The sequence below is a fragment of the Pelodiscus sinensis genome, chromosome 13 (assembly GCF_052426305.1).
Source record: "Pelodiscus sinensis isolate ZL-2025 chromosome 13, ASM5242630v1, whole genome shotgun sequence".
Classification (NCBI taxonomy): domain Eukaryota; kingdom Metazoa; phylum Chordata; order Testudines; family Trionychidae; genus Pelodiscus; species Pelodiscus sinensis.
Window position 1 is genome coordinate 49,683,273 of NC_143064.1, and position 13,847 is coordinate 49,697,119.

The 13,847-nt window shown below is 45.7% G+C and overlaps 1 protein-coding gene across 6 annotated transcripts in view; it reads left to right on the forward strand.

Moving 5' to 3' along the window:
- The window catches only part of LOC102447375 (SLAIN motif-containing protein-like), a 70,301-nt gene that overhangs the window by 20,985 nt on the left and 35,469 nt on the right, over positions 1-13,847 (forward strand). For 5 of the 6 annotated variants that reach the window (XM_075941207.2, XM_075941206.2, XM_089781708.1 and 2 more), the window contains exons 3-4: positions 152-288; positions 5,993-6,142. In XM_075941207.2, coding sequence (XP_075797322.2) covers positions 152-288; positions 5,993-6,142 — 287 coding nt within the window. The remainder of the gene's footprint in view (positions 1-151; positions 289-5,992; positions 6,143-13,847) is intronic. The other variant, XM_075941208.2, reaches the window with a different exon arrangement.

Below are 13,847 nucleotides of genomic sequence, written 5' to 3' on the forward strand. Positions count from 1 at the left end.
GTTATTGTAACCTTAAATGTAGTTCTGCTTAGTCCTCTCACATGGGATCAAAGATGTAATACATAAATCTTGTTTGGATGGCTTTCTTCCTCTTCTTTCTTGAATTAATGAACATTTACTCAGAATAACTTTTTCAATTCCTTTTTTTAAGGCTATATGTCTCTCCAAGAAAATCCACTGCACATCAAAAAACAGAATCTCCTATAAAGTGGTGTCGACAGGTGTTGGATAACCCAAGTCCTGAAACAGAAGTAGCCTGCCGAGCCCTTATAAATAGACTTGACCAAGGTATTTATGTGAAATCTATCTTGAGTACTTAGAAATAGATATATCTTGTATTATTATTGAAGTGATAGTTGAAACGGGAATATTATGTATTGTAATCTTAAAGTAAATAAAGAACATATTCAAAAATATATCAGATCACTTTTAAAGTGTACTTGTCATTATTTAAAACTCAAGTGCTTTCTTAAGGAAAACACCTGTAAACCAGATAATGTAATTGGCATTGAAATATGTCTGCAAATTGGATATAGATTAAAAGCAATAGATCAAGCAAACTTAGCTTTAACTCTGATCATTAGAACTTTTTGCATTCATTTTGTTTAATTAAAATGGATTAAAACTAATATAAGTGCTTCTGACCTAGTGCTAAGTAGATAATCTCATTAATTTTTATCTATACTACAGGCAGTCCCCGAGTTACGCGGATCCGACTTATGTCGGATCCGCAGTTACGAACGGGGCCCTACCTCTCCCTGGTCTCCGGCAGACCAGGGAGAGGAAGCAAAGCGGCGGAACACATGGGCAGCGGACAGCCCAGATGCATCAGGGCTGTCTGCTACCCGCGTGTTCCGCCGCTTTGCCCCCGTCCCCCTGGTCTCCAGACCAGGGGGACGGGGAGCAAAGCAGAGCAAAGCCGCAGAGCCTGAGCAGGACAGCCACGACGCGAATGGGTTATCCCGCTGCCCCCGTGCTCCGCGGCTTTGCTCCGGACGCCTGTGGTACAGCAGCTGGGGCGCTGCCGGTTGGTCCCGTAGCACCGCTCTGGGCGCTACGGGACCAACCCGGCAGCACCCCAGCTGCTCTTCCCCAGGTGTCCTGATTCAGCCGCTGCTGGTCAGTTTCAGCAGCGGCTGAATCAGGACGCCTGGGGCAGAGCAGCTTGGGTGCTGCTGGGTTGGTCCAGTAGCGACGAGGAGCGGCGGCGCTACTGGACCAACCCAGCAGCACCCCAGCTGCTCTGCCCCAGGCGTCCCCAAGTCAGCCGCTGCTGAAACTGACCAGTGGCTGACTACAGGAAGCTGACTTGGGGATGCCTGGGGTTCTTAAGTTGAATCTGTATGTAAGTCAGAACTGGCGTCCAGATTCAGCCGCTGTTGAAACTGATCAGTTTCAGCAGCAGCTGAATCTGGACGCCAGTTCCAACTTACATACAGATTCAACTTAAGAACAAACCTACAGTCCCTATCTTGTACGTAACCCGGGGACTGCCTGTATACTACGAACGGGGCTTTTCTCGCCCCAGAGCTCACGGGCGGCGGGTCGCCACCCGTGTCTTCCGGGGTGAGAAAAGCTTCTCCCGGTCTGCCTGGTCTTCTGGGGGGGTCCAGCAAAGCCGCTAGACCCCCCCCAGCAGACCAGGGGGACAGGAGCAAAGCCACGGAGCACGCCCGCAGCGGGACAGCCCGGGTGTGCCTGGGCTGTCCCGCTGCGGATGTGCTCCAAGGCTTTGCTCCCCGTCTCCCTGGTCTGTCCCGCTGCGGGTGTGCTCCAAGGCTTTGCTCCCCGTCTCCCTGGTCTGACCAGCAGACCAGGGAGATGGGGAGCAAAGCCTCGGAACACGCCAGCAGTGGGACAGCCGCGGCCCGCCTGGACTGTCCCGCTGCCCGCATGCTCTGCGGCTTTGCTCCGCGTCTCCCAGGTCAGCAGACCAGGGAGACGGAATAAGCCGTGGAGGACTTGGGCAGTCCTGCCACCCCTGTCTCCCTGGTCTGCTGCGTGGGGGGTGGGGGCATGCATCTAGTGCCCCTCCCCCCCTCTCACCCCCAGCAGACCAGGCTTTTCTTGCCTACCCCTGGGGTAGAGGAGCTGGGGGCTGCCGGGTTGGTCCCGCAGCGCCACTCCGGACCAACCCGGCAGCACCCCAGCTGCTCTGCCCCAGGCGTCCCCAAGTCAGCCGCTGCTGAAACTGACCAGCGGCTGACTACAGGAAGCCCGAGGCAGAGTTGCTCTGCCCCAGGCTTCCTGGAATCAGCCGCTGATCAGTTTCAGCAGCAGCTGACTTGGGGATGCCTGGGTTTCTTAAGTTGAATCTGTATGTAAGTCAGAACTGGCATCCAGATTCAGCCGCGGTTGAAACTGATCAGTTTCAGCAGCGGCTGACGCCAGTTCCGACTTACATACAGATTCAACTTAAGAACAAACCTACAGTCCCTATCTTGTACGTAACCCGGGGACTGCCTGTATTGTATTTACAAAAGTGTTAATTTAAGCTTTTTTATGTGGAAGGTATAACTCTAAATGTTTGTATTAAAATATACAATCAAAGTAAAGTACTTTTAGAAAATAAAACTCTTCTGTAGTTTCTCTCAATGGAAAAAATGCTTAGCAATTCTGTTCATCCTCCTCCTCCTTAGTGATTCTTTCATGCATTATTTCTAGTAGGAATGTAATAGTGTAGTCGATTAACTGATGAGCAAAAGCTTACAGGTTAATGTTATAGACTATACTCATTTTCCTCCACCCTCCCTTGCCAGTACATTTTTTAGCAGGCTGGCCAGTTGCCTAGCTCAGTCCTGGCTCAGGCCAGGTCCAGGACCTACCCCCACCATGGCGCTGCGTTTAAAGTGTATTAGGAGCCAGGCGGGCGGGCAGCCCAGCTCAGTTCTAGCTTGTGCCAGGTCTAGGAGCTCAGATCCCCCCTAGACAGGGGCTGCTGCCACCCCCGCACTGCTTTATCAGAGGCAGCAGCATAGGGCAACAGACAGCTGGTCTGCGAGGGGAGCTGGATTTTAAACTAGCTCCCGCCTGGCACCCCACGCCACTGCCTCTATATTAGAGACAGCAGTGCAGAATGGCAGGGAGGTTCCCCAGGAGTAAGACCGGAGTGCACTGTCTGCTGGCCCCACCCCCAGGTACTATATAATAGTTGACTAACCGATAAGAATTCATGAGGTTATTTGATTTTTTTCAATTAACATCCCTAATTTCTAGTCATGGTTAGTGCTAAAAACTTAGTTGCACTGCATGAAAACTTCTGATCTTCCATCTTTGTAAGTTGCGGTATGCCTAGTTTCTAGGAAAAAATTAAATTTTTAACATTACCCAGATAAATTCCATGGTGATTATTTCACTTAAAGTATTTCAGCAAAGGTTTCTACTTTCGTGCTTTAACTGACAATTTATAGTTAACTGGCTCAGAAAGGAACCGAAGCACAAAACCTTATGAAACATTCTCTTTCTGTGGTCACATGCTGGTTTCTAAATTCAGAATTTTTTTAATGCAGTTTGAGAGAGAACTTACCATTCAGTGTTGTGAATATCCTATACACAATTTTTTTGAAAGAATAGATGCACAGTTGACCTTTAGTGTAACATTGGTATATTTGTACTTCCGTATTTCTTAGGGATAAAATATTAAGCAATTTATTGTTAAATATTAGTCTTATTGATAACCCACCATCCACCCTAACTATAAGTGCCTGAATTCAGGCCACAAATAATTTTTCCTGTCTTTGGCCCTAGTTTCTGGGCCCCAGGGTCTTTACAGGGGGCAGCCAGCTGGGTGGGGGAAAACTCATTTAGGTTAGGGAAGCAGGGGCTGTGGCCCCTCAGTTTCCCTTGTGGCTGTGGAGGCACACAGCACACTGATCTATGAAGGGAAGAAGCTGCTGAGGTGGCATGGAGCGTCTGCGGAGTCCACAGTAGGACAAACTAGGTACCTGAAGCCTCTGACCCTTTAAGTGGTTAAACTATCGTTTTAATAGTTTAAATGGTTATCTTTTAATATGATACTTACATCGCTAGTATTTATCCCTTATGCCAGCTAATATTGATGTTTCGGGTACAAATGAATATCCTGGTAGAGCCCTTAGCCATCATTTTCCTGACCTCTGTTCACCACAGTCCTGGAAACACAAAATAGTGTTGATAGTCCTGTTGAATGAATCACTTAATAATTTTCATATGAATCCAGCATTACTGTCTACTTTTAAATTGGATGGTATTCTCTTCTGTGTGAAAACTGTAACATTTGCCTTGATTCAGCCATGAAATAGTGGGCCTATGTCAGTGGTGAGCAACCTGCAACATTTTGTTTACCATTGCTTAGGTGCGGGGTTGTAATTCTGTTAGTTTCCAGTCACACAGTTTTTTTTCCTGCCAGTATTATTAAACTGATACACATGTAAAACAAGGGCACATGAAGTGAGGTATGTGTTGTTGCTATGGTCAGTTGGCACACCCCACAAATTCTAGGTATGAAAGTGCAGTTAGCAAAACTACCCTATCCTGGGATAGGGATGTAAGCAACTAGTCGACTATCCGATAAGCAAATGCAGGATCCGATAAGCAGGAGCTGGTGCTGGGGGGAGCTGGCTAAGGGATCCCCCACCAGCACTGTCTTTGTGGGGAAAAGGGGCAAGGGTGCAGTGGGCAACTGGTGGTGCTTCCGCCTTTGAAATGTAGCAAGGCTCTTGCTACATTTCAAATGCAGAAGTGCTGTGGGGAGCCTGGGGCAAACTGGGGATTCAGTCCCCCACTGGCCCCGCCCTCCTTGCTTTTGAAATGTACAAGTGTCCTGAGAGGGCTCTTGTACATTTCAAAAGCAAAGCGCCGCTGCGAGCGCGGGGCCAGTGGGGGACTCAAACAGTCCCCTGTCCTCCCCACTCTCGGCCGTGCTTCCTGCAGGGCTTCCGCCTTTGAAATGTAGCAAGAGCTGGCCTTTGCTACATTTCAAAGGTGGAGGTGCCCTTATCAACTAATCGAATAGTCGTTGCAAATTACATCAACTATTCAATTAGCTGATTAGTCTAAATTTAACATCCTTAACCTGGGACTCTGTCATGGTTGCAACAATCTTGTAGCCTTCTGAGGGCCACTCATGCTGCCTGCTCATTAGCTTAGGTTGACCATCAATGGCCTATGCCCTTATAGGAAGGTGTATTTTTATTTGTGTTAACTGTATGCTCAGCAAAATATATTATCAGAATGATTTTGTCTTTAGAAAGGGATGGTGTGTGACAACTGAATGTAGGTTGTAGGTTTGTTTAAAAACTGAATCTGTTTTGGTGAACTTTCTGTGACCCAGATAATGGATGAAGGTGTTCTTATTCTATTAACCATTCAATTTCTCATTCAGATTTATCCATTAAAGTGCTCTCTTTTGGTGAGCTTCTCGCTGATCAAGTTTTGTATTTCCGACAAACCATTTTGAATAGAGCATCATATATCTGTTTTTAATCTTCAGTATTCTGTTTATTGATTTCGCACATAGGTATGTCAGACATCTTTGTTTGACGTTTTGAGCCAAATTGATATCAAAATAGTTTAATACTTTGTCATTATGAAGAATAAAAATCCAAAAGAATGTGCATATCTGAGTGTAAAGACCAGTGAAGTTATTTTCAAGATCAGTTAAATTCTGCATCACATTTTCATTGTTCTGCTTCAAAATTTTAAAGTCTTTTTAGGAGACCAAGGCTGAGATTCTTCCCTTTGCCCACCTTGAGTCATTCATCATTGGAAAATCTCAGACTTGGTGAAGAAGCTGCTCTTTGGATAGTAAGGTAAGGGGGGGCAGGTGGCAGAGAAGAGAAGAAATATTGTGTGGCTTTTCACGTACTATGATGAAGTAATCATTCATGATGAATGATTCTAAATGCTGATAATGCTTGTTCCTGTTTTATTACTGCCTTTTTTTCTCCCTCATTTCATTCATTTTCAAAGCTAATTTGGTAATATATATGGCTTTCTTGTATTTTCCTTCTAGCCAGTAAGTGGAAAAACCTGTATTGCAGTCCACTGGCATCACCAAGTGCACATAACTTGAATACAGAGACAAGCTCCTGTAGCAATGCACTAAACTCTCCTGGGCATCTCAAATCAACTAACAAACCACTACTAACATGTGGCAGCTCAGGTATGGCATGTCAATAATGCAGAGTGAAGCTTGGAAAGCTATGCAAGAAGGATTGTTGCAGACTATTTTTTTGGTGGGGGGAGCCATGAACAGATATCTTGGGGTGTGAAGAAAAGGAGAATTATATCCAATGGATGTAATTTAATTTGGTTTATATTGCTAGTCTATATGCATGAAACCACTGGGAATCTTTTGAAGGAACCTCTTTGTATCCTAAATAGTTGGGGGGGGGGGGGTGGTGTAAAACAAAAATATGAAACAGCTGTTTAGGTTCAAACAAAATAGCATTGCTCCTTAAATAGCCCAGTATAAAACAATAAAAAGTTAGCCATACAAAAAACACTTGATTGATACTGGCTAAAAAAGTTAAAGGGACTTAGGAAGTCTTATTGCAAGCTTGTAAATGATTTAGGTGCTGTTGAAAATTATGCAAATTGTTTTTAAACACCAAGCTGTTTGTAGATGCCCCTTTCAAAGAGATGGTGAACTAATTGAGTAGCTAAATAAACATGGAATAGTAAAGTCTGATGGAAAGCTTTTGGTTGATTTGTTGGAATAATATTTGTATTACTTTTAAATTGGAAGATGACCAAGGTCTCTAACAGGAATTTTATACACACATACATATATATGTAAAATATATATCATGTTTTTGTCAGAATATCTGTTCTCATTGGAATTTGGAACTGAAAACTTCTAATTTGTGTCAAATGATCATAGTTGAGCTACTAGTGTTTCTTCTGAACACTTTAGCTCTTCTTTGTGAGGTCCCCATGGATGCTCCATGCTGGGTCTTGGTGCCATTCCAGCATGTGAATCGGAAATTTTGAAGTGGTCCCTGTGGGGGCCATGCATGCATGGCACCAACCAGTGCCCACACCCTCCTGTTCCTTCTCAACTGCCCTTGGCCTGAGACAGAGCTCCACAGTTCCCTACTTTTTTGATGATTCTGCAGTAGTTTAGATAGTTTATAGTTTCTTGGTATTGTTTAGTGAGTTTGTTGTTAATAGTTAAAAACAACAAAAAACTTTCCATTATGCCGGGTTCGCCAGGCTTTACATGTCGTGCCTCCTGCAGAGAGGCAATGTCCATCTTAGATGGTCACACGCAATGCGTCAGATGTCTCAGGGAACAGTACTTAACTCAGAGTTGCCATCACTGTGCCAATCTTAAGGCCAGGACACGCAAAGAGAGAGATCTTTGACTAAAGCTGATCTTAATGGAAAAGAGCCTACATTCTGCCTCGGATCTGGGAGTTCAACCTAGGGTGGTACATTCACCTCCAGGCTTTCCTCATGGCATGATGGCACCAAAGAGGAGAAGTTCCTCAGTGCCTCAGCAGGAGAGGGCCAGTAAGAAATGGTCCTCCTCCAGGCAATCGGCTCACAGGTCTTGCGTCAGCACGTATTACACCCCAGTACCTAGGCATCATGGCACCACCGGTCATTGCCGCTTCTAACCACAAAGGCTTGAAACAATGCTGTAGTGTCGTACCGGTAACCTCTGCGGTATTGATGAATACCCTGGCACCATTGGATAAACCATGGATGTCAAATTCAGCACTGACCGAGAAAACCAAGGTATCAGCACTGATAGCAACACCCATAGCCTCTATACAAATGACACCATCAGCCATGTTGGCACCAACGGCATCTGTCTCGATACTGATGGCACCAGCCTTCTTGTTGGCATCGCTGGCACCGACCAGACTTGTGGCACCAACTATATATTCGGTATTGCCAACATATCGACGATCACTACCATCCACACCGAGCATGCTGTTGGCACTGTACAAGCTGACACTGCAGACTCCAGCACTGATCCTGGTAGTGCCACTTCCATATATGCACAGTGTGGATCTGGCAGTCGTATCTGCACCTCGGTCACCAATGTTCGGTACAGATACATTTCTGAAACCAGCCATTCCTCAGACACTGGCTCCGGTACCATTGCAATTCTCCAGCGATAAAGATGATGGGATACCGGCATTCTTTTCCCCACAATGCAGCCCTCCACGCCATTACTACAAGCCATGTTATGACCCATACGCACCCCCTCCATTGGATGGCCACCACTGGATGCCCCTACCGGTGCCACACCTTTCTCAATGGCCTTACCGGAGCCCTTGGGGTTTCTATACTAGACACTACAGCGCCCAACCCAGCCCTTACAAACTGCCTACTTCCTATACACCATGCATTAAGTGCCCACTAGGAGTTTGGAGTATTTATTCACTCGTCCAACACTGAACTCTTTAGTGGAGGAGGTGGCACATCGAGCCAAACAGCATCTGTACCACTCCACTAGATAAGGACAGCAAGAGATTAGACCTCTTGAGTCAAAAGACCTATACTTTGGCAACTTTACAGTTTAAGACCTCGAATTACTCATCCATGCTGGCAAAATATGATTTTAGGAATTATTCTGAACTGCTGGACTTTGAGGACAACATCCCTGAGGCAAAGAGACTCCAATTTACAGCTATTGTGGCTAAGGGATGCGTTATTTCACGGGCAGCTCTCCAGGCCACGCTATATGCCACAGACACAGCAGCTGGAACCACTGCGGTTGTGATGCACAGCTCATCATGGTTCTCCCTGGCCACATTTCCTCGTAAAATACAAGCCACCATTGAGGATTTGCCCTTTTGATGGGTAAAATCTCTTTACCAAGAAAACCAATGAGGTCCTTAATACAGTGAAGGACTCGCGTGTCACCCTCCTCACCCTCGGCATCCATACGTCCACTAACAGACTTAGGCAGTACTGCTACCAACCTTATCAAGACCTCGTTACCCTGCTTACCTCAACCAACGCTCGGATTCCAATCCAAGAAGAAACTGACCTTGGCCCCAGAATCGCTAACAGTCATTGGGTTCGGCCCCTTAACTGCCACCAGCCAACAGGCAAATTTGAGGCCTTGGTCGAGGGCTTCAAAGACCTCCTTGAAGTTTCAGTGCTACCAGTGACCATGTGCATGTTCCAAAATCCTCTCTGCCTGTTCTATCACCAATGGGCTGATAGCACCACAGAGAGATGAGTGCTTGACATCATCCTATCAGGATACACCACCATTCCCTTCCTCTCCAAGCCCCCTTTCCACCCTCTCATCCAGTCTCTCTTCAGGGACTCCTGTCATGAGAGTCTCTTGCATCAAGAGGTGATACATTTGCTAGATCTTGGAGCCATAGAACCGGTCCCAGAACAACACAGGGGATCAGGTTTCTATTTCTATTACTTTTTACTCAAAAGAAGTCTGGGGAATGGAGACCAATATTAGAGCTCTACCACCTCAACAAGTTAGTCAAAATGCAACACTTTTGCATGGTCACTCTATCCACGATTATCCCGGCATTGCAACCAGGGGACTGGTTTTCAGACGACCTCCAGGACCCACATTTCCATATTCTCATACACCCGGCTCTCAGAAGGTTCTTAAGGTTCACGGTAGGCCCACATTGCTACCAATATTGGGTCCTTCCGTTTGGCCTGTCAGTGGCCCCTCACATTTTCTCCAAAGTGCTCACTGTTGCCTCAGCACACCTTCACTCTTTGGGAATAATCATATTTCCTTACCTTGATGACTGCCTCCTCAAAGCCACATCACGCTCTGAGGCAGTCCGTGTCACAGCAACAACTATACATTGTTTTCAAAAGTTGGGCTTTCGCAGAAACTAGGAAAAGTCATCTATCCACCTTTCTCAGATGATTGAATTCATCGGAGCCTGCCTAAAGTCCATGGCGGTAAGAGCCTACCTGCCTCACGACAGATTCATATAAATGACCCTCTAAACTTACCTGTATTCTTTCCAAAACCACATGGCAATGCATTTGAGGCTTCCATGCACACTCTCGACATCATGTGTGTGCTAACTTTCTACTTGCAGAGAACTAAACCCTTTAGGCAATCTCCTCAGCTTTTCTTGGTGTTTGACAAATGGGTTAAAGGGCAACCCATATCGAAACAGAGATTGTCCAAATGGATAACCGACTGCATAAAGCTTTCTTACTCCCTTAAGGGCCTACTACCACCCTTAACTCTGACGGCTCATTCTCCTAGGGCCATATCCTCTACCACTGCATACCTATGCAATGTCCCACTTTCAGACATTTGCACGGGAGCCACCTGGATGTTACAACTTACCTTTACTAAGCACTATGTGCTCTCCTTACAGGTGCAGGAAACTTACATGGGCTCTGCAATTTTATCATCAGCTTTCCGCTATACTCCAAAGCCCCAGCCGCTGAATGTCGATATTGCTTGCTAATCACCCAGTGTGGAACATCCATGGGGACCTCTCTCAGAAGAAGCGGAGGTTACTCACCTTCTGTAGTAACTGGAGTTCTTTGAGATGGTGTCCCCGTGGATGCTCCACAACCTGCCCTCCTCTCCTCTGCTTCAGACCTATAAGTCCTCTGGGGTAGAGAAGGAACTGAAGGGCATAGGCCGTGCATGTGAGGTGCCCACTGGAAAGCACACACCAGTTGGTGCTGCACACGTGTGGCCCCTGCATGGACTGCTTCAAAATCTCCAATCTATGTACTGGGATGGCACCAAGACCCAACATGGGGCATCCACAGGGACACCATCTCGAAGATCTCCAATTACTGCACAAGGGGAGTAACCTCCACATGAGAGTCTGCTCTTTGCAGGCATATTATCTGCTCTTAATTAAATTTGTACATGCAGTCTTTCAGGGATAGTATTTAACCCTCTAGATGCAGCCCATGCCTAGTTTGCTGTTGCAGCAATGCTCTTTGGTTTCCTATCAAAACAATTTCTTTTGCTTAATTTTTGTGCAGACTTACTGCATCCTCATTTGCATGTTAAAAAAATTGCATGCCTAACATGGTGGACTGTTTGAGTCCCCTGCTGGCCCCACACTCGCAGAGGTGCTTTGCTTTTGAAATGTAGTATGAGCTCTGCTCTTACTACTTTTCAAAGGCGGAAGTGCCGTCACGCTGCGTCCCTGCTCCGTCTCCCCACAGAGACCATGCTGAGGGGAACCAGCTTTTAAGCCAGCTACCCCCAGCACTGGATCCTGCTCTTCTCCCGCCCCCTTCCCCCCCCCCCCCCCCCGGTTTTTGCCCCTCTCTGATAGAGGCGGCTGGGGGAGAAAGAAGGGCGAGGTGACTAGCCAAGTCACTAGTTGACTCTCCGATAAGCATTTGCTTATCGAATAGTCCACTAGGCGCTTACATCCCTGTGCCAAATATAAAGCACTAATTAATGAGAAGCCTGAATTGTCCACTCTTGCAGTGATTGATGCGTAGAACTTTGTATTGCTGTTTATACTGCACTTTTTCTGTGTGTCCCTACCTACGCCTACAGTTATGTAAAACTTATAACTTTACATGAGCACTAACATATCTTTAATGGATGTTGTCAACTAACATAAGCCTGCCTTTTTTAATTTCTAAGAAATAAAACTTCCCAATTATCTGACACCTCTATCATGAACACTAAAATATTGAAAATTGTATTGTGTTAAAGTGACCAGTAGATGTTTTATTGTCAAAAACAAGTGCTTGATTTTTAAAATAGCATAAATGGATTAACTTAAAAATAAACTTTTTAAAAATAAACTTCAAATTTTAATGTAAATTTTAGACTGACACGCCTCCTAAAATTTAAATAAACTAAACAAGCACTATTTGAAAGTGACACCTACACATGATTGGAAGTAGTAATCGGCAAATAACATTTTTGTCACTTTTGTTTCAAAAGAACCAACAGTTTTTGAAGATAATGTCTTCCTCGAACTTGTGTGATGTACAATGAAGCATGCTACACTAAATTTTGAAAACAAATCTCATATTTTTATATGTAGCACTTGTGTTGTGGTTTTAAAAAAAAAGTTACATCACACTCAGCTAATTTAGTAGGACAGAGGGATGTTAAATACCAATTAACTGCATAGTCAAGTAACCTCATGAATTCTTATTGGTTACTCGACTATTCTGTAGTCACCAGGGGTGAAGTCAGCAGCCAGTGCTCTCTGGTCCCGGCCCCAAGGAGCCCCCTTCCACTCCATGCTGCTGCCTCTTTATCAGAGGCAGCAGTATGGGGTATTAGACAGGAGCGGGTCTGTGAGGGGATCCAGTTCAGACCCCCCTCATGGACTGGCTGCATGTCGCTCTGTGCTGTTGCCTCTGATACAGAGGCAGTAGCGTGGGGTGGCAGCAGCCCCTGTCCACGGGGGGGTCTGAACTCACCTGACCACCTGGCTCCTAATACACTTTAAATGCAGAGCCACAGTGGGGGTAGGTCCCAGATCCAGCACAAGTTGGGACTGAGCTGGGCTGCTGGCCAGCCTGCTAAAAAATTTACTGGGGAGGGGCGGAAATGCGTGTAGTCTATAGTATTAACCGATAAGCTTTTGCTTATCGGTGAATCAACTATACTATTACATTCCTAGTAGGACAGTCAGAAATTATTCTTTCTTGCTATTTTCTTCCTTCGTATTTGCATAAATGTTTGCAAGATTTACTCACTTCTTGGAACACATTTACTAGCATGCTTAAAAATAAATATTTGTAGAATTGTTGGATAGGGTGGAGAATTTATAAGGTGGGTAGTGGTGTTTAGTGTTGTTAAAAATAGTCAGTGGTAATTTGACCAGACGAGTGTTTTTAAACTGTGACGTATTTATTGTGATAAACACTTCTAACAATATATCTTCAACGACTACTGTAGCGACCTATTAGTATTAGAATTAATAGTTTGGGAAATGATTTTTTTGTTCCAGAAAACCCTTCACATGTTTCTGGAGAAATGGGTTCTTAATTGTACAATAAGATCTGTATCTGATAACTTGCTGTAGTCTCAGGTGTGCAAGGACTACGGGAATCCTATATCCAAGGGCAATTCACATTTTTCCTGCCTTGTGAGTACTATCAAACAGATAGGCCTTGCACTAAAAAAGAAAGGGGACCACCACCTGAGACTCCTACTCACGGAGGCAGCTCTGCATCCTCAAACTATATGGAGTTGATGCTAGCTCTGAAGGTGAGCAGTTCCCTGACCTCGGTATAGGATGCCCGGGTGCCATATAAGGAGGCCCCAAAGGACCACTGGCACTACTCCAGACAGCCTTGCAAGACCTCCTCTTTGACTGCTCTGGGCTATTCACAGAGAATGCAGATTATTACTAGAACAGCCTGAGGGACTCTAGGTGACTCTCAGATCCCTGGGGATCCATACCCCTGCATCCCAGTAAATCCTTTAGACTGCAGGTCCATGTCCGCTTCTGTTCTGGCCAACACAGACAGGACTTGTCCAGCTACGGAGGCTAGAATCAGAAGTCACGCCAGCCGCATTCCAACTCAAGACAAAACTAGGGCCAGGGAGGCCTTAAGCAACTCCTGGACTCAAAACCCAACTTTTAAGGGTGTGCTCAAGGACAGAACATCATTCCCCTCCACCCCCCTTCCCCATCCTTCATCAGAGACCCTTCTCATGCAGGAGGTGAATGCATGCCTAGCTCTGGGCACTGTAGAGGAGGTTCCCAAGGAGTTCATGGGCAAAGGATTTTACTCCCAATATTTGCTTATTCCCAAGGCCAAGGGTGAGCTCAAGCCCATTCTGGATCTAGGAAACCTAAACACCTTTATTAGGAGTCTCAAGTTTCGCATGGTCTCTCTAGCTGCCATCATACCCTCCTTGAACCGTGGATTTGAAGGACACGTACTTCCATGTTTCTATC